The 20,474-nt window shown below is 44.0% G+C and overlaps 1 protein-coding gene across 1 annotated transcript in view; it reads right to left on the reverse strand.

Moving 5' to 3' along the window:
• RYR2 (ryanodine receptor 2) overlaps positions 1 to 20,474 on the reverse strand; it is a 908,577-nt gene that overhangs the window by 284,605 nt on the left and 603,498 nt on the right. Inside the window, 4 exon segments of the mRNA XM_030194683.1 lie at positions 606 to 776; positions 4,227 to 4,319; positions 16,986 to 17,073; positions 17,963 to 18,203. Of these exon segments, the coding sequence (XP_030050543.1) occupies positions 606 to 776; positions 4,227 to 4,319; positions 16,986 to 17,073; positions 17,963 to 18,203 (593 nt within the window).

Here is a 20,474-nt window from a genome sequence, read left to right on the forward strand (position 1 = left end):
TCAACGAATGATATAGTAGTAGATGTGTACGTGATAAAATCCACGGGACAGTTTGATTCAAAGACTTGGTTTTCACATATATATGTTAACTCTGTTATAAGAACTATTCATCTTGCTGGTTTGTCAATATATCCTGATTACAGATGTATGATCTCCCTGTTTTTGTAATGGTGCCATGCAGCATCTTAAAAGTTTAAATTAAGGGGATATTTGTTGTAATGTGTATGGGTATTTTTGGATTGAACGCATGTGGTGTTGGGGGAGTATGAGGTGTGGAATATATGAGTAAGTTTATGGGTATAAGAGGATTATTGTTAAAGTATAATTTACAATAAATCAGAGATTGAGCAATAGTTGTCAGAGATTTTGTACTTTTCACATCATTAGTTGCAGCTATTTGAAAGATATATATCCCTGAGTTTGCAATTGTTAGCAATATTTTAATGGGATGCTTTGGCTGAGCTAACTTTCATTAAAGGTACAAGACATGAGCTGTCATACTGTATAGAGTGCTATTATCTATGGACTACATTAATTCCATTATTGCTCACATCTTAGTATACATACAGCACTCACAACTAAAGCAAAATCGACTAAATACGTACCAGGCTAAATCGATTTTTAGCCAATGAAATTAATTCTTGGTCCCCTGGTGCACAAATGTTTAATCCAACAGGCAACAGTCTCTTAAGTGCTGCTACAATTAAAGATGTCTGCATGGAGTATCTGTCTCCCTTTCGTTTCATTTTCTTCCTCTCCTGATCAGAAACAGCTGCCTGAAGATAACACAGCCCAACAACAATGAAAATCATAAGGTTAGGGAGTCAAGTTAACCTAATGTCGTAGATTTTTTCATTTTTCAACTTCTCTCAACTTAAGATGTCAAATCAAATGAACTACATCCCTTCTCCACCTATCAAGACTTTCTCCATGTAAAGCATGTTTTACAAAATTATCCTGCTGTATACACATGTAAAATGTAGGTGCACTGAAACACTCTACCATCTTTACACAAACTGGACTAGATACACTAAATGGTGCCCAAAAACACCGACGCTAAGTGCAATTCTCCAAAGGCTGCGTGCACTTTATAGAATCATACTTAGTGCAAAGTCCACGCTGAGCTTTTAGGCACTGGACTTATGCCTGGTAAAAACCAGGTGTAGATGCTGGTGCCTAACTTAGGCATGCTCAGGCCGTATTCTGTAACTTTTTGGAATGCCCCAGACATGCCCCCTTTTCAGATACACGCCAGCTGTTATGGAATGGTGCGCAGCCAGAGGCACGTGCAAATCCTAATTGGAGTCAATTAACCACAATCATTAGTTAACACCCATAATTATTGCTAGTTAAGGTCTCATTACTCAATTAAAGTTGTGAACATAACTTGGGTGTTTGCCCAAATTTGGGTGCACAATTTTGGATGCTATCCCTGAGATTCTATAAATAGCGCCTTAATTTCTGCATGGAAATTGAAGTGTATTCTATAACAATGTATGTAACTTCATTGGTTAACTAGCTAATCAGCACTGTTAATTGTATGTTAACAAGCAATTATCAGCACTAATTGCCATTAATTTAGATTTACATACACAACTCGCTAGGGGGTATTTTTAGCACATGCTAAAATTAAGCATGTGATAAATGCTAGAGACACACATCTATTCCTATGGGAGTCTGTAGCATTTAGTGCATGCCACAAATTCTGCTGCGCCTTTGTTAAAAAAAAAACCCTAAGTGTATCCTGTAACATGGTGCACCTAAATTCTAAAGTGTGCTAGCGTTTTTAGCGAATGCACAAAATTAGCATGCGCTGTGTAGGTGCCCATAGGAATATTCTGGGTGCCTACACAGTTAGCGCGCGCTAATGGTTAGCGCACACTAAAAGCACTAACACACTTCAAGCACGGCTTAGTAAGCGGGGCCCTAAGTCACATAGTTGAAAAGGGGGCATGACCATGGGCGAGGCATGGGCATTTCTAAAATCTATGCGCATTATTATAGAATATACTCGATTTGTGCCTAATTTAGGCGTTAGGATTTATGCCATCTAAATCGTGGCCTAAATGGGCATGACCATATTTGGTCACATGGAAAGGAACTCGGCATATTCTATATACTGTGTAGAAATTTAAACCTATTCTAAATAATGTAGGAGTACTTAGAGAATATGCCTATTCCATGTGGATTTTTCAGGTGCTATATATAGAATCTAGCCTCATATAGAGAATTCGGGAGGACTATGTGTAGCTGTATCTGGGGGTGTGGTCTGGGTGGAGCTGGGATGGAATTGTGTTACATACACACATAGACTACATTTGTGCAAGAGAATTTATTTGCTACTGAGGGTCACTCCAGAAGCCTATTATATACACGTGCAAAGGAGTGTTTATAAAACAGGTACTTTTCTGTAAATTTTACATAAGTATCTTGATATAGAACAGTCTTTCACACGCACAAAGAATCCCATAAGTAGCTAAGTACATAAGTATTGCCACACTGGGACAGGCCAAAGGTCCAGCAAGCCCAGCATCCTGTTTCCAACAGTGGCCAATCCAAGTCACAAATACCTGGCAAGATCCCAAAAAAGTTCAATACATTTTATGCTGCTTATCCCAGAAATAAGCAGTGGATTTTCCCCAAGTCAATTTAATAATAGTCTATAGACTTTTCCTTTAGGAAGCTATACAGACCTTTTTTAAACCCTGCTAAACTAACCACCACCACATTCTCTGGCAACAAATTCCAGAGTTTAATTACATGTTGAGTTAAGGAAACATTTTTTCCAATTTGTATTAAATGTACTGCTTTGTACCTTCATCACATGCCACCTAGTCCTAGTATTTTTGGAAAGAGTAAACAAATGATTCATATCTACCCATTCCATTCCACTCATTATTTTATAGACCTCCATCATATCTCCCCTTAGCCGTCTTTTCTCCAAGCTGAAAAGCCTTAGACACTTTAGCCTTTCCTCATAGGAAAATCGTCCCATCCCCTTTATCATTTTCATCACACTTCTCTGTACCTTTTCTAATTTCACTATATCTTTTTTTGAAATGCAGTGACCAGAATTGAACTCAATATTCGAGGTGCGGTCGCACCATGGACCGATACAAAGGCATTATAACGTCCTCACTTTTGTTTTCCATTCCTTTTCTAATAATACCTAACATTCTATTTGTTTTCTTAGCCGCTGCAGCACACTGAGCAGAGGGTTTCAATGTATCATCAACAAAGACACCGAGATCCCTTTCTTAGTTGGTGACTCCTAACATGGAACCTTGCATGACATAGCTATATTTCAGGTTCCTCTTTCCCACATGCATCATTTTGCACTTGTTCATATTTAAAGTCATCTGCCATTTAGATGCCCAGTCTCCCAGTCTCGTAAAGTCCTCTTGTAATTTTTCACAAGCCTCTCGCGATTTAACAACTTTGACTAACTTTGTGTTATCAGCAAATTTAATTACCTCACTAGTTACTCCCATGTCTAGATCATTTATAAATATGTTAAAAAGCAGCGGTCCCAGCACAGACCCCTGGGGAACACTACTATCTACCCTTCTCCACTGAGAATACTGATTATTTAACCCTACTCTCTGTTTTCTATCTTTTAACCAGTTTTTAATCCACAATAGGACACTACCTCCTATCCCATGACTCTCCAATTTCTTCTGGAGTCTTTCATCTCCATCATCTTCTGTAGTCATTAAGAAAATGGTGTAAAGCCATTTCATGGGTAAAAAAAATCACTTTCACCTGTGTAAATGGGGGCTTTGAATACTGTCCAACATGTATGCAGTAAAAGTGCCAACATTGTTCAACAATGCAGGTACTTTTATATGCATACCGTGGATGCATTCTCTAGGGCAGGGAAACAGAGGAAAAAGCAACAAGGCATGCAGTTTTTGTTTGTTTTTTTAAATTAAAATCCATGCAAATCATTCTGTGGAGAAATAGTAACTGCAGGAAAAAGCTAGTGCACAGCTCTGTGGGTAATTTTTGTTTGTTAGGCAACATTGAAAGCAAAATGTTGAATTCAAAGGGCTTGCAAAGTGCCACAGAAACTGACTGTTGCCCCAGTAAGCCATGAAACCTGCCGTTATTTAAAGAACTGTCATTTGCAAGGAGTATTATAGCCAACATGAATGGTATTGTTTTTGGATATAATTTGAAACACTGTTATTCTTCACAAGAGTGAAAATACTGCATGCTCCAAGTACCTTTGACATCTTGGATTTGGTGTCTGTAATAAGGAAGGACATGTTGTTGATTTCATTTTGCACCACAAAGTTCTGCTCTTCCCTTTTGAAATTCTGAAAGTTTAGACAGGACATTTCAATTATGGTATTCAGTAATGTCATGAAAGATCTAAGTTAATATTCATGCATTATATTTTAGCAAAATAATTTTCATTCATCAAAAAGACAGTACTTTAGAGAATGTGGGGGGTCTCATAACCCACAAAAAGATTCACATCTCACTGATATCAATACTGATACTAGAATGATTAAAATTATTAATCTTAATTTTAAAATTTGCTTTAAAAACAATCAGACCAATGGATCGTTTTACAAAAGTGCAATAAAAGGGGACAGAGTCTCCATTTTGCACCTGGGCCAGTGACTGAACAGATGTACCCAGAGGCTTCATCCTGCACGCCCCTGACCCAATTAACCAACCAAGGATACCCTGGCAAATGCTGGCAAGCACCAGGAGGCAGAGAGTGTGTGTATGGTGGGGTGGAGCTTCAGGGGGATTGGAGGTTAGGAGTCTCACCAGCAATTGTGACCGTGCACTAGTAAAGTACTGTTTGCTAACTCAATATGCAATCCATACCCATTTGCCTCCCATAACCCACTCAGTTCCCATTCCACATTGAGGTATGTCGTTGGCATATGAATTAGTGCATGCAGTCATGCCTTTCATGGTTACATGCTAATTTTTACTAAACAGGTCCCTAAATCAAAATAAACCTTACAAGCAGCAGATTTTTGCAAAGTGTGAAAAGGTACAGTATGACAGCAAAATAATTCATGTATGAATTTAGACTTTTAAAATATGTAATACTATATTATATCTTTTTTTAAAATTTCCAAATGAATGAAATATAAATATTTTTGAAAACTCATGAAACAAAATCATATTTATATATGACTGCATAAAGAAAAAAGTGAAAAAAACAAATCATAACAATTAAAATACAGTTTAAGAAGGTCAATATTTAGCAGCACTGGAAACTGTATCTAATTGATGCACCAGTGCGGGTGTTTAAACTTATATGTAGATTCAGCACCCAAATAGTTGCTAAATATTGTCACTATCTGATTATTTTTCTGCCCCAAACATAGGACCTCTTTTACAAAGCCACGCTACCGGTTCTTGGTATGACAAATGAGAGAAAACCCATTCAATTCCTATGGGCTTCCTCTTATTTGCCACGTGGGACTCTCTAGCGCAGTTTTGTAAAAAAAAACAAAACATAGTCCCCTTAATATACAGATAGTACAGCAAAGATATTTACGTGTAGCAGGTATTCTCCAAGGACAGCAGGCTGATTGTTCTCACATGTGGGTCGACGTCCTCGTTGACCCAGGAAATAGCAAATTTTCACCAGCAAAATGAAAAAGTTTTGCCAGAGCCTTCTGGCATGCAAACTGCGTGCACCACGCATGTGCGGACAACTTCCCGCCCGTCGTGTTGAGCGTGCCTCCTCAGTTTAATCAAAAAGTATATAAACAAACAAACAACAACAACAACTCCTAAGGGGAGGTGGGCGGGTTTGTGAGAACAATCAGCCTGCTGTCCTCGGAGAATACCTGCTACAGGTAAGTATCTTCGCTTTCTCCGAGGACAAGCAGGCTGCTTGTTTTCACATGTGGGGTATCCCTAGCATCCAGGCTCACTCAAAACAATAAACAATGGTCAATTGGGCCTCGTAAAGGCGAGGACATAACCTAGATAGACCTGAAACCATAAACATCTAACTGAAAGTGCAGCCTGGAACAGAACAAAAATGGGTCTAGGGGGGTGAAGTTGGATTCTAAACCCCAAACAGATTCTGCAGCACCAACTGCCCAAACCGACTGTCTCGTCGGATATCCTGCTGAAGGCAGTAGTGAGATGTGAATGTGTGGACCGATGACCACGTTGCAGCCTTGCAAATCTCTTCAATGGAGGCTGACTTTAAGTGAGCCACTGACGCAGCCATGGCTCTAACATTATGAGCAGTGACATGGCCCTCTAGAGTCAGCCCAACTTGGGCATAAGTGAAGGAAATGCAATCTGTTAGCCAGTTGGAGATTGTGTGTTTTCCAATGGCGACGCCCCTCCTTTTGGGATCGAAACAAACAAACAACTGGCCGGACTGTCTGAAGGGCTTTGTCCGCGCCACATAAAAGGCCAATGCTCTCTTGCAGTCCAAGGTATGCAAACTGCTTTTGCCAGGGCGGGTATGAGGATGGGGAAAGAATGTTGGCAAGACAATTAACTGGTTCAGATGGAACTCCGACACCACCTTCTACAGGAACTTAGGGTGCGTGCGGAGGACTACTCTTTTGTGATGAAACTTGATATAAGGTGCATGCACTACCAAGGCCTGAAGCTCACTGATCCTACAAGCTGAAGTAACAGCCACCAAGAAAATGACCTTCCAGGTTAAGTACTTCAGATGGCAGGAATTCAGTGGCTCAAAAGGTGCTTTCATCAGCTGGGTGAGAACGACGTTGAGATCCCATGACACCGGTGAAGGTTTGACCGGGGGCTTTGACAAAAGCAAACCTCTAATGAGGCAAACAACTAAAGGCTGTCCAGAGATAGGCTTACCCTCTACCCGGCGATGATAAGCACTAATTGCACTAAGGTGAACCCTTACAGAATTGGTCTTGAGACCAGATTCCGACAAGTGTAGAAGGTATTCAAGCAGGGTCTGTGTAGGACAAGAAAGAGGATCTAGGGCCTTGCTGTTGTCGCACCAGACGGCAAACCTCCTCCATTTGAAAGAGTAACACCACTTCGTGGAATCTTTCCTGGAAGCAAGCAAGACTCGGGAGACCCCCTCTGAAAGACCCAAGGAGGCGAATTCTAAGCTCTCAACATCCAGGCCATGAGAGCCAGAGACTGGAGGTTGGGATGTAGAAGCGACCCCTCGTTCTGGGTGCTGAGGGTTGGAAAACACTCCAATCTGCACGGTTTCTCGGTGGACAATTCCAGAAGAAGAGGGAACCAAATCGGACGTTACCAGAAGAGAGCAATCAGAATCATGGTTCCGTAGTCTTGCTAGTGGTATGGGAGGATACGCTTACAGGATGCCTGTTCCCAAATGCATGAGAAAGGCATATGACGCTAGTCTGTCGTGGGCCTGAAGCATGGAACAGAACTGAGAGACCTTGTGATTGATCTGAGTGGCAAAAAGATCCACTGAGGGGGGTGCACCACGCTCGGAAGATCTTGCGGGCAACACCCATGTTCAGTGACCACTCGTGAGGTTGCATTGCTGTTATGATCGTGGTCAGAACCCCTCTCAAACTTACCTTTTGTCTGGGGGTCAGTTTTTTAGCTGGCTTCTGTTCTGTTTTTCTGTCCTGTTTGAGCTAGCTCTCTCTCTGTGCCGGCTGCTGCCAGCATGGGGCTAATTGTCTCACTTCACTGCAGCTGTGGGTGTGGTCTGAGTTGCTCTACCTCTCTTTGGGTGTACTGGCTTCAAGTGCTTCACGGTGTTGCATTGGTGTGGGTTGGGCCTCTCTGAGTCAGTGTGCTTTTGCCTAGGTCTAGGGAGTATGACATCATCAGGGAGGGCCTTGATAAGGAAGTGGTGTTGTTTCCTTCAGGGCCTTTGCAACGGTGGTGTTTGCTTTAGGTAGGGTGGTGCAGTGTGCACTTCGGACTTTGTGTCTAGTTTCCCTGCTTGCTTTTGCTAGGGCCAGGTTAGTGTTAGTGCAGTGTGCACTGGTGACTGTGTGTTTAGCTTTCCTGCTTTTCCCTTATGGTTCCCCTGCTCTTCCCTCTTGGTTTTGGAAGCATTGCTGTGTGTAGGGCTTTGGAAGCTCTGTTGCTGATAGAAGTACTTCAGGGTTTGGTGTTGTTAGGAACACTGCAGAGTTTGCTGTTAGAAGTACTTCTGGTGTTTGTGCTATTGGGAGCATTGCAGTCTTTGCTGTTGGTGTTTGGTGCTTTAGAAGCACTTTTGGCTTATGTGTTAGCTTCCCTGCTTTTTTCTTGTCTTCCCTTTTAGTGCTAGGAGCTCTTCTGGTTGCTTGCCAGAGTAGTGCTTAGGAAGCACCTTGTTAGTTTTGTATCCAGCTTGCTAGAGCAGTGCTTAGGTAGCTTGTTAGTTTTGTGTTTAGCTTATTAGTGTAGAGCTCTGCTTGTAGCTTGGTGCTTAGTAGCACCTGTGTTAGCTTTGTGTTTAGTTCCCTGCTCTGTTCGTTTAGGGCTTAGGAAGTCCCTTTCTTGAGCAGGGCTTAGGCGCTCCTGTTTAGTATAGGGCTTAGGAAGTCCTTTTGTCAGTTTACTGTTAGGAACACTCCTGCTGGTTTAGGGCTTGGGAGCACGTAGATCAGTTTAGGTTTAGGAGTACTTCTGTTTCCAGTCCTGGTCCCTGTGTCATCTGGTATCCAGTAAGTCCTGCCGGCTACTCGAACCGAGGAGCTCAACTCCTGGGGGGCTTAGTAGCTAAGTGCAGGTGAAGCTGTGTGGACCAGTCCGGTGTGCTCCAGTCCGGTGTTCCAGTCCTGTGTCCTCCAGTCCGGGAGATTCCAGTCCAGTGTTCCAGTCTGGGGGGTTCCAGTCCTGTGTCCTCCAGTCCAGGGAATTCCAGTCCAGTGTTCCAGTCTGGGGGGGTTCCAGTCCTGTGTCCTCCAGTCCGGGGAATTCCAGTCCAGTGATCCAGTCCGTGTATTCCGGTTGCTGGGCGGTGCCTGCAGCCCCTGCCGGTGCCGGTGTGCTTGCCCAGAATTGGTTGGTGGGTTTTGCCTGCTGCTGTCACTCCTCGTCAGCAGCCCAAGGGCTCACGTTTGCTCCAGAGCCCGGCCCCGCGGGCTCTGAACTTGAGAACCTGACAATTATCCTGCTCAGCCTGTCGGCCAGACTGTTGTTTACGCCTGCCAGATAAGTGGCTTGCAGAAACATGCTGTGACGGTGCACCCAAAGCCACATCTGGACGGCTTCCTGACACAGAGGGCTAGATCCTGTGCCTCCCTGCTTGTTGGTGTAATACATGGCAACCTGATTGTCTGTCTGAATCAATATGATTTGGTTGGACAGCTGGTCTCTGAAAGCCTTTAGAGCGTTCCAGATTGCTCGCAATTCCAGGAGATTGATCTGAAGACTTTTTTTCTGAAAAGACCAGGCTCCATGAGTGTGAAGCCCATCTACATGAGCTTCCCACCCCAGGAAGGATGCATTCATCGTCAGCACTTTTTGTGGCTGAGGAATTTGGAATGGACGTCCCAAGGTCAAATTGGATCGAATCGTCCACCACTGAAGAAAATTCCAAAAGTCGGTGGACAGTTGGATTGCATCCTCTAGATCTCCCGCAGCTTGAAACCACTGGGAAGCTAGGGTCCATTGAGCTGATCTCATATGTAGACGTGCCATGGGCATTACATGAACTGTGGAGGCCATGTGTCCCAGAAATCTCAACATCTGCCAAGCCGTGACCTGCTGAGACGCTCGAACCATGGACACCAGAGAAAGAAGGTTGTCTGCCCTTGCCTTGGGGAGATAAGCTCGAGCTGTCTGAGTGTTCAGCAGAGCTCCAATGAAGTCAAATTTTTGGACTGGGGTGAGATGGGACCTGGTATAATTTATGACGAACCCCAGTAGCTCCAGAACCTGAATAGTCATTCGCTTGGACTCCAGAGCACCTTCCTTCGAGGTGCTCTTCACCAGCCAATCATCGAGATAAGGAAACATATGCACTTCCAGTCTGCATAGCAACACTGCGACTACAGCTAGACATTTAGTAAACACTCTGGGTGCAGACGCCAGACCAAAAGGCAGTACACGGTACTAAAAGTGCTGTGTTCCCAGCCAAAATTGAAGATACTTCCTGTGAGCTGGAAGTATCGAGATGTGTGTATAAGCATCATTTAAGTCCAGAGAGCGTAGCCAATCGTTTTCCTGAATCATGGGAAGATGGATGCCTAGGGAAACCATCCTGAACTTTTCTCAGATAAGAAATTTGTTCAGGGCCCTTAGGTCTAGGATGGGACGCATCCCCCCATGTTTTCTTTTGCACAAGGAAGTACCTGGAATAGAATCCCAGCCCTTCTTCCCCTGGTGGGTCGACCGCTTGGGCCTTGGGAGGAGAGTTCCTCTGCAAGTACCTGCTTGTGCTGAGAGCTGTAGGACTGAGCTTCCGGTGGGCAATTTGGAGGATTGGATTCCAGATTGAGGGTGTATCCTAACCAGACTATTTGAAGAACCCACTGGTCGGAGATTATAAGAGGCCACCTTTGGTGAAAAAACATTAGCCTCCCCCCAACCGGCAAGTCATCCAGTACAGACACGTTTACTGAGGCTCAGGGCTGCCGAGAGGGGGGGACAGGGGGGACAAAAGTCCCGGGGCCCGGCCCTCTGTCGCCACCTGGCCCGCACTCTGTCACTCCCAGAACTAACCTTAAGCCTCCTTTCACTTCGCAGCAAGCAGCAGCAGGTCAGGCCACTCCTTCCTTCCAAGTCCCGCCCTCGCCTGACGTAGCATCCATGTGGGCGGGGCACGGAAGGAAGGAGGAGAGGTCTGCCCTGCTGCTTCTTGCTGCGAAGTGAAAGGAGGCTTAAGGTTAGTTCCGAGGGCCCGGCCCAATAGCGGGTGGAGGGGGGCCCGGTGACCTTGTGTGGGTGGGAGGCGGGGGGGGGGGCCCAGCGATCTCGAGTGGGCGGCGACCTCGGGTGGATGGGGCCCTGCGATCTAGGGTGGGGGGGGGGGCCGGGGGCAGCCTTGTCCCGGGCCCGGCTCTGGGTCTCGGCGGCCCTGCTGAGGCTATGCTGACCTGGAGCCACTCAAAAGCCAATCGCTTGTTTTTGCTGGGGAGCAGTATGGGCCTTTGACGCATGCTGCTGACGAGAACGAACGCACTGGGGCTGAGCCTGGGCAGGCTGCCGAGAAGCAGGAATGTACCTATGCCTAGGATAGAAATAGGGAGCACTCCTCTTCCCCCAAAAAAACCTCCTAGATGAGGAGGCAGTAGCAGAAGGTGCCCGGTGGGAGAGAGAATCTGTAGCATCATTATGCTTCTTGATCTGATCAACAAGATCCTCTACTTTTTCACCAAAAAGGTTGTCCCCCTGGCAAGGAACATCCGCCATTCACTGCTGGACAGAATGATCCAGGTCAGAGACACGCAGCCATGAGAGTCTGCGCATCACTATACTCTGAGCAGCGATCCTGGATGCTACATCAAAAGTGTCAAATGTACCCCTGGCCAGGAATGTTCTGCATGCCTTCTGCTGCCTGACCACCTGGCAAAAAGGCTCGGCCAACTCCGTAGGGAGTGCATCAACCAAGCTTGACAGTTGCCGTATCGAGTCCCGCAAGTGCACACTCATGAAGAGCTGGTATGACTGAATCTTGGTGGCGAGCATAGCGGCTTGATATGTCTTCCTCCCAAAAGAATTAAGAGTTCTAGCTTCTCTGCCTGGGGGCGCCAAAGCATAGTCTCTAGTACTCCTGGCTCTCTTGAGGGTGGAGTCCACTACCATGGAATTGTGGGGCAACTGGGACCTCATCAATCCAGGTTCACCGTGGATCCGATACTGGGCTTCAGCTTTCTTCGGTACCACAGGACCAGACAGAGGGGCCGACCAGTTTCGCATAAGGACGTCCTTCAGTACCTTATGCAGAGGAACTGTTACAGCCTCTTTAGGTGGAGAAGAATAATCCAGGACCTCGAGCACCTCAGTCCTGGGCTCATCCTCAACCTCCACAGGGAAGGGAATAGCCGTAGCCATTTCCCAGACAAAAGAGGAAAAAGACAGACCTTCCGGTGGAGATAGTCTCCTCTCTGGTGGAGGGGAAGGATGAGAGGAAATCCCAAAGGACTCATCAGAAGAGAAGTACCTGGGATCTTCCTCTGACTCCCATGAACACTCCTGCTCAGTGTCGGATAAAGCCTGTGTCAAGGTACTCTTGACGCCGAGGAACGATGTCCTCTATGGCGATGTCGAGAGGCTGATGCCCAGTCCGACTGCGGTGAAGCTCCCTCCACCGAAGTCGGAGAGCACCGCTGCAGCAGATGGTATAGAAGGCGCAAGCACCCCCGACACCGAAGCTGACTGACATAGTAGTGCCAACAGAAGTTCTGGAAACAAGGCCCAGATTCGCTCGTAGAGAGCCGCCATCGGAAAAGGCTGTGGGGTCAGTGGAATAGGCGGTGTCAGAATCTGTAGAGGCTCGGGAGCAGGAATCGGGCTGCTAGGAGACCGACACATCTGCACCTCCTGTATCGAGGGGGAGCGATCCTCTCGGCACCGACGCTTCTCGGGTGCCGACTCTCTCGACGTCCCAGAGCTCCCGGTACCATGCGTTGAAGGAGAACGATGACGGTGCTTCTTCGCCATTGCTCAATGCCCGTCGAGACTCCTTGGTACCGATGAGGAGGTGGAATCCTCACGTCTCCTTGGGGTTGGGGCCGATGAAGGTCGGTCCCGGGGGGCTTGCATAACAGGAGGCCTCGAGATAGATTAAGACCCACTCGATGCCTCACTGCTCCCAGCGCGAGTTGGTCTCTCAACAGCCATTACTTCTACTCCCGATGTCGATGCTCCTGTCGATGTTGACGCCGACGACCTCGGTACCGATGTCGAATGAGCGGACAAAGCCCCAAAAAGCTTTTCTCGTTGGGCTTCTCGAGACGCTTGGGTCCATTTCTTCATACGAAGACACAGACTACAAGCGGCTGGGCTATGGTCGGGTCCAAGACACTGGATACACCAGGCGTGGGTATTGGTACCTGAGATGATCCAGTTGCACCGAGTACAACGTTTGAAGCCACTGGGTGTCTTCGATGACATGGAAGGAAAAACGGCTTTAGCGAAATCAAAAGACGCGATTGTGCCTATTAAAAGAAAAAAGGGCACAAAAAGAAAGGAAGAACCCGACTGCATGGCCTAAAGCCAGCCATGTTGAAAAACAAAGAAAACTTTAAAAAGGGGGGCTAAACTAAGAATAGCTACGCGGTTTTTTTTTTTTTAAGAAAAAATGACAAGACAATAAAGAATGATAGAAGTTGTCAGACTCTTTTCCTGGGCTTTACGAGGAGCACAGAAAAAAAACCTGTCACCTCGTTCGCGGACAAGAAAAACTGAGGCACGCTCAATGCGACAGGCGGGAAGTCATTCGTGTATGCGCGGTGCATGCGGTTCGCTTGCCAGAAGGCTCTGGCAAAACCTTTTAATTTTGCTGGTGAAAATTTGCCGTTTCCTGGGCCAACGCGGACGTCGACCCACATGTGAGAATAAGCAGCCTGCTTGTCCTCAGAGAATGGGTCATTTATACAGATTATTTTGCTTGATACTATCCATATAAAAGCTGAAAATCCATGGCTAGGGAAGTCATATGTTCACCAGCTATAGTAAACATATACCTTGCTTTAATTATTGGCCCACAAATACTCTAGACAATTTTTTTTGTGGTTCTAGTCTGGAATATTTGGTATTTTGATTCCATATGTATGCAGACCTGCATGTTCTTTCAATTCATGGGACTGCAAGCTAATTTTCAAAGGAAACACCCTGTGGACTTTCCTCTCGAAAACCTCTTGTACTCCAGTGACTTTTCTAGTACCTGTGAAGGTTATGAGATATAATGTTATGGTGTTCATTTTCAAAGTATATAGACTTACAAAGTTGCATAGGGGCTCATTTTCGAAAGAGAATAATACTCAAAAAGAGTCATAAAGCAGCATTTGGATGAATTTCTTCTCAAAATGTCCAGTTAGTGTTTTCAAAACCCATGTTGCAGACATCTATCTATACAATTCATCTGCAGTGCGTCCAAATCACATGGAGGCATGTCAGGGGTGGGATAAGGTGGGTTTGGAGTGTTCCTAACACTTGGACATTTTATAGCCATAATGGAAAAAAATAAAAACATCTAGGGCAACAACTTCAACGTTTTGGTCTAAACCTCTTTTTAGAACGAATGAGACACAAAAAGGTGCCCTAAATGACCAGAAGACCACTGGATGGAATCAGGGATGACTTCTCTTACAAGTGGTCAACAACCTCCCAAAGATGTGAATAAAAACAGTGCATACCAGCCTCTGTGACAACTTCAGATGTTATAGCCAGTTCTATTAGAGCAGCAAACAAGTCCCTAGAGTAGTGTAGTGGTCAGTGAAATGCACTGTAGAGAGGAGGACTCAGACTCATATCCCACTCTACCTGCTACACTTGTGGTGGAAAGTGAGATCCCTCCCACACTTACCAGACACCTACTGTACCCACATACAGGGACACCTGCAGCCATAAGGGTTATTGTAGTGGTGTACAGTAGGTTTTTGGAGGGCTCACCGTACAGTGAGATGTCTACCTGGGAGCTTTTATATGAAGTCCACAGCAGTGCCCCCTAGGGTGCCCCACTGCTCTTCTGGGATGTCTGGGTGGCCAGTCTCCTAAGAATGCTGGTGCCTCCTACATCCCAATGGCTTGATTTTGTGCGTTTTTACTTGTACTTTTTTTTTCTTTTCGAAAATGGACCGAAAATGCACAGAGCAGAAAAACATCTTGAATATGGTAATTAAAAAAAAAAAAGAAAAATGTTTTGCAATTTCATAAATGGCTATATTTTCTGTTCAGATTTGGGACATTTTGCACAAAATGTCCAAAGTCCAACTTAAAAACGGAAAAATTCAAAAATATCGTAGTCTCTGGTAACATCCACAAGTAAACATATAAACCAGGACCTTAGCCACCAAAATATAAACTCAAATCTCAGCTATCACCAATGCACCGTTTCACCTGTATGGTACACATGATATAATGTACAGATTATATTAAGTATAAGGGGAACCCTCAGATGTTTTTCCACTTCTCATGCAGTCAATAATGCTGCTATGAAGTGGTATAGCATTTCTTTCAAAGGGTCTCCCCAAAGTGTTTGCGGAAGACTTTTTTTTTCTTTTTTTTCTTTCTGTTATTTTTTTGGCTTCCCAACACCACAGTGCTACAAACTTTAAATCTGTGAAACAAATGTGCTAGGTGAAAAGTTGAGTACTTATCAGTCTCATTGAAATTCTTCTAAAAGCATTCAGCAACGCCTTCCCCTGAGAACCGCCCGACTCTGCAGGTTTCAATTACTTGCTTCAGGGACAAGGGTTAAGGCAAAAAAAGGAGAACAATTCCTTCCTCAGACTCAAATTAACACGAGACTTCCTCCTCAGATACTCCATCCTGCTTATAATCGAACGAGAAAAACGCCCAAGTTCCGACCTAAATCGGGAGATGGACGTTTATCTCACAAAAACGAATAATGCAGTATAATCGAAAGCTGAACTTGGACGTTTTCAACTGCACTCCATCGCGGAAGTGTACAAAGTTCACGGGGGCGTGTTGGAGGCATGGTGAAGGCGGGACTGGGGCATGGTTATCACCCGAACAGAGATGGACGCCTTTCGCCGATAATGGAAAAAAAGTATGCGTTTTTAGCTAGAATTTAGGGCACTTTTCCTGGACCCTGTTTTTTCACGAATAAGGCCCCAAAAAGTGCCCTAAATGACCAGATTACCACCAAAGGGAATCAGGGATGACCTCCCCTGACTCCCCCAGTGGTCACTAACCCCCTCCCACCACAAAAAAAAGATGTTTCACACCTTTTTTATTTTCACCATTAAATGTCATACCCACCTCCCTGGCAGCAGTATGCAGGTCCCTGGAGCAGTTGTTAGGGGGTGCAGTGGACTTCAGGCAGATGGACCCAGGCCCATCCCCCCCTGTTACAATTGTGCTGCTTAATGCTTAGTCGTCCAACCCCCCCCCCCCCAAACCCACTGTACCCACATGTAGGTGCTCCCCTTCACCCCTTAGGGCTATAGTAATGGTGTAGACTTGTGGGCAGTGGGTTTTGAGGGGGATTTGGGGGGCTCAACACACAAGGGAAGGCTGCTATGCACCTGGGAGCTCTTTTACCTTTTTTTTTTGTTTTTGTAAAAGTGCCTCCTAGGGTGCCCGGTTGGTGTCCTGGCATGTGAGGGGGACCAGTGCACTACGAATCCTGGCCCCTCCCACAAACAAATGCCTTGGATTTATTCGTTTTTGAGCTGGGCGCTTCCATTTTCCATTATCACTGAAAAACAAAAACACCCAGCTCACAAATTGTCGAATAAAACATGGACGTCTATTTTTTTCGACAATACGGTTCTGTCTGCCCCTTCACGGACCCGTTCTCGGAGATAAACGCCCATGGAGATAGACGTTTTCGTTCGATTATGCCCCTCCATGTGGCTTTAAAAAGGTACCAGCAAGTATGTATTGGCCGGAAGAGTCCTTCTACTGACGTCAGAAGCACAACAAACTTTATTAAAAGTCCAACTTAGACATCATATTGAAAATGCCCCTCATAGTAACCTATGTAATTTTGTAAGTCTATGTGCTTTGACAATGAGCCTCTATATTTATTACTCCTTATGAAGTATCTGCCTATTGTAGCCTAGTAGTCTCAGCAGCTGATTAAGAGCTAGAGTAGTCAGTGTTCAAATACTGTTTTTTTTGTTTGTTTGGTTTTTTTTTTTTACTTTCTGACATTTAACAAGCCATCACCCTCCAATGCCTCAAGTACAAGCTTAGGCTATAAGCTACTTTAGTCAAGGAACTACTGTAGTTGACCGTAACTCACTTTAAGCTTGGATTTGGAAAGATGAATAATTAAATCTAAATCCCAGAAAGGTCTTGATGCCTGCTTACAGTATAATGAGGCTTTCATAATGGCAAGAAGGTTGGACACCAAAGAACTAAAAATATTGATTAGGTAAGAACAAACTTACATGAGATTTTGACCAATAAATGAATACTTCCGCTACCATGCGAAAGAGTTCCTCTGTTTCAGCAGTGGGTTCTTTCAGCCACTTTGCCCTAATTATGATTTAAAAAAAAAAACTTTAAGTCAGATATCCACAGTAATTTAGTAAAATCCATATCTGAAATCATGTAATTCTACCATTTAGCAAAGCAATTTAAAAAAGGAAGAATAAGTCTATTTCAGGAGCTTAGGACGTACTTGACCTGTTATCAGAATTTGGTAGTATATGTTTAACAAGCTTGATTAATAAACATAAACTTGCCATTAATGCCTGTTAAAACATAGCAATAAGATCACATTTCTGTTTCCTAGTTCTACCATAAGACCCTTCTGGAAATAATCCATTAGTTTACAATGCACATTTATAATGGTGTGGATTCCAGAAGGCGCTATTTAGAACTATAACAGTTGGGAAATCTGACATAGTAAAGTTGCAGATAGGGTTTCATAGCTCACTGCAAAAGGTTTTCAGAACTCATAGGACCCGATATTCAGCCAGTGGCGGGCATCGCGTTTGCTGTCCGCCGCTGGTGTTAATCCCAGATAGTCATTGCTGGGTCATATCTGGCAATTGGCATTCAATATATGAATTTATTTTGGCTGCTAAAATGTTAGCTGGCCATGTTGATATTCAGTGCTAACTGGTTAACCTTCTAGTGGTCAAAGATAGGCCTACTATTTAAGAAGCCTATTTTGACTGTTCAATGTAGTCAGTTAGCAGTTAGCCACTAACCGTGATTTTCAACAGGAAATAACTGGTTATCTTCAGCTGAATATCCTCGGTTAGGCACTTAAATGCTATTTAACCAGTCAGGAGCCATTCCTGGCCGGTTAAATAGTTTTCAATATCATGGGGATGGACTTTAATGAATGGCGCTAGAACAAGAGGGAAAATACTCTTAATTAAAGAAGACTCCTACTGAATATTACGTTTTATTTTACCTATTATAATCCACAAATCGTATCAATAAAGGGTAAAAGGCATAGAGGTCCCGGGCCAGGATGGTCAATTCATCCAGAATGAGCAGCTCAGCCTCTGACATGTCACCTCTGCCTTCTGCTCTTAAGTGTTCCTCATTTGCTACAACCATAGCCACTTTTTTCTTTAATTTTTCCATCAATGGTAGGAAGTGCGTCTTCAGGAGCTCGGGTTTGGCTTTGCTTATGATAGGCTGGGAAAAAACTGTTGAAAACATATCATTAACATCACATAATATAGTGCAAGTGAATAAGACATTTCAGCTAGGTAAGACGAGTGGTTCGATTCCAGCATCCCATTTCCTTTACTGATCAAGCTGGATCACTTGGGAGCACTCATTAGATCCAGCACCCACTAGATCCCAAATAGGAAAGGCCATTTCAGCTTGTTTGCTCCCAGAAGAAGAAGATGGAAACACTTAAAACTATCTGACTAAATAATTGTTAATAGTCCTGTCCTCTGCAAACTTATCCTAATAACTTTTTGTTCGCTTAAATTAGTAACCTTCAACATTTTCTTCTCTGGCAGCAAATTCTATAATCTAAATATACATTGACTGAAAAAAAATATTTCTAGAATTTGTGTTAAAATGTTATTTAGGAGAGTCAGGTGTTGCTGTAAGCATGTGAAGGCATTCTGTGGGAAAGCTTCTGCTACCACCCTTCAAAAACCTGGAAATCATTGTCGAATGTGCTCCCTCAGTCACAGGGGGCACTTTTACTAGGTTTAAAGTAACGTTGAAGACATACTTATTCCACTTAACTTTTCATATATGATTTGGGCCCCTACATGGTGCAGTCTGTTTTGACCCTGCTGTCTACTGGAACATAAAAGGACTGGAAATGTATGGATGCACTTTTGTTTAATCTGTACAGTATAATGTAATTTCTTTTAAATATGTTTTATTGCATGTAATATGCTTTGATGGTCTGACCCTAAGCGGGTAATCAAATAAATGAAACCTTGAAAACTAGCCTGTAAATGAGTCAAGCTTTGGTAGAATGTGAATCACTGCCTCATCAGCATTCGCCTGAGATGCTAGCAGATCAAAATGATGTTGGTATGGCCTCAAACCATAAAGATAGACAAGGACAAGCAAATATCTAGAGGATGATAATGAGGTAAAGAATCTAAGCAACATGAAGAGGCCTTAATACCTGAACTGACAACATTTAGTCATTATCCCCCAAATTCTATATGGTGCGAATAGAGTTGCGTGCGCAAATCTAGGCGCATTCTGATTTGTGCGCACAACTCAATTGGTTAGCAAGCCAATCAGCAGATAATTGGATGTTAACAAGCAATTATCAGTACTAATTGGCACTAATTAGAATTTACATGCACTACTCGCTGTGTATTCTATAACGAAGTCTGCGTAATTTCTACCACATGGATCCCAAAAGGGGGTGTGGCTATGCGAGAAGCATGGGTTATGGGTGTTCCTAAAATTTACATGCAGTGTTATAGAATAACCCGCTCTGTGCCTAAAATTAGGCCATCTTCTCTCCATGTGAGAAAGGATATAAGTTATATGGAATTGGACCTCTTCCCTGAGGAAATAACAAAACTTGGCCATGTCGGTGGAGGTTCTCACTGTGTTGGAAGCTGCTTCAAGTTAAGAGGTGCTAGTCACAAATTTTTATAAATATACACAGTTTTCAAAAAAAAAATAAAAAACGTTTAAATGCTGGATCGATGAAGATTTGCACAGCATTACCTAAAAGGGGTTGATAGCAATGCTGTTGCTGTGAACTCTGATGATCCTAATACTATTACTATGAAAATCAATTAACGTATCATAGGATTTTGAAGTGATATACTGATATTTGAGGCATGTTTAAGTAGAAGCTATCATTGTAAAGTTAGGCATGGTAATTTATACTAGGTTTTCATTGGCATAATTTGCTGCATCTAAATTCTAGTCACGTGGACAGGCTTAGGTGTATTCTGTAAACCACACCTAACCTTAGGCGCAGCTTATAGAATACGTCTAAATGTGTTTTCGATAGGTGACAATTTTTTTAGGTGCCATTAATAGAATTACATCCCATATCCACAGAAGGTAGGTTTGAAAGGATCAGTGAGCAAATTGCAGAGGTAAACTGCTCAGTTACAGAGACTGGTACGTGCACTGATGAAAAGGATAAGAGTGGGAATGGTTGAAGATGATACGGAAAATCTGTATGAGCGCATACAAGAACTGGAGAGAACCAGAGAAGAAATGAACAAAACTGAGGACTTAGATCATTACTATCAAAGGATTAATGTGCTTGGTTGGAATATCTGATAATGTGGCTGATAATGTCCTAGTAAGCGATCATGAGAATTGGCTGTTGCAAGAGTTGGGCCTTAAGGACATGATTGTTAAAATATTGTGTCAAGGTTCTACTGTGACTTCTGGTGTACCTCGTAGCTGTCAGGCTGTGGGAGGAATCCATCCTCCGGTGCCTCTGGAAACGTTGTTGATGCCCACAG

The sequence above is a fragment of the Microcaecilia unicolor genome, chromosome 3, assembly GCF_901765095.1.
Source record: "Microcaecilia unicolor chromosome 3, aMicUni1.1, whole genome shotgun sequence".
Classification (NCBI taxonomy): Eukaryota; Metazoa; Chordata; class Amphibia; order Gymnophiona; family Siphonopidae; genus Microcaecilia; species Microcaecilia unicolor.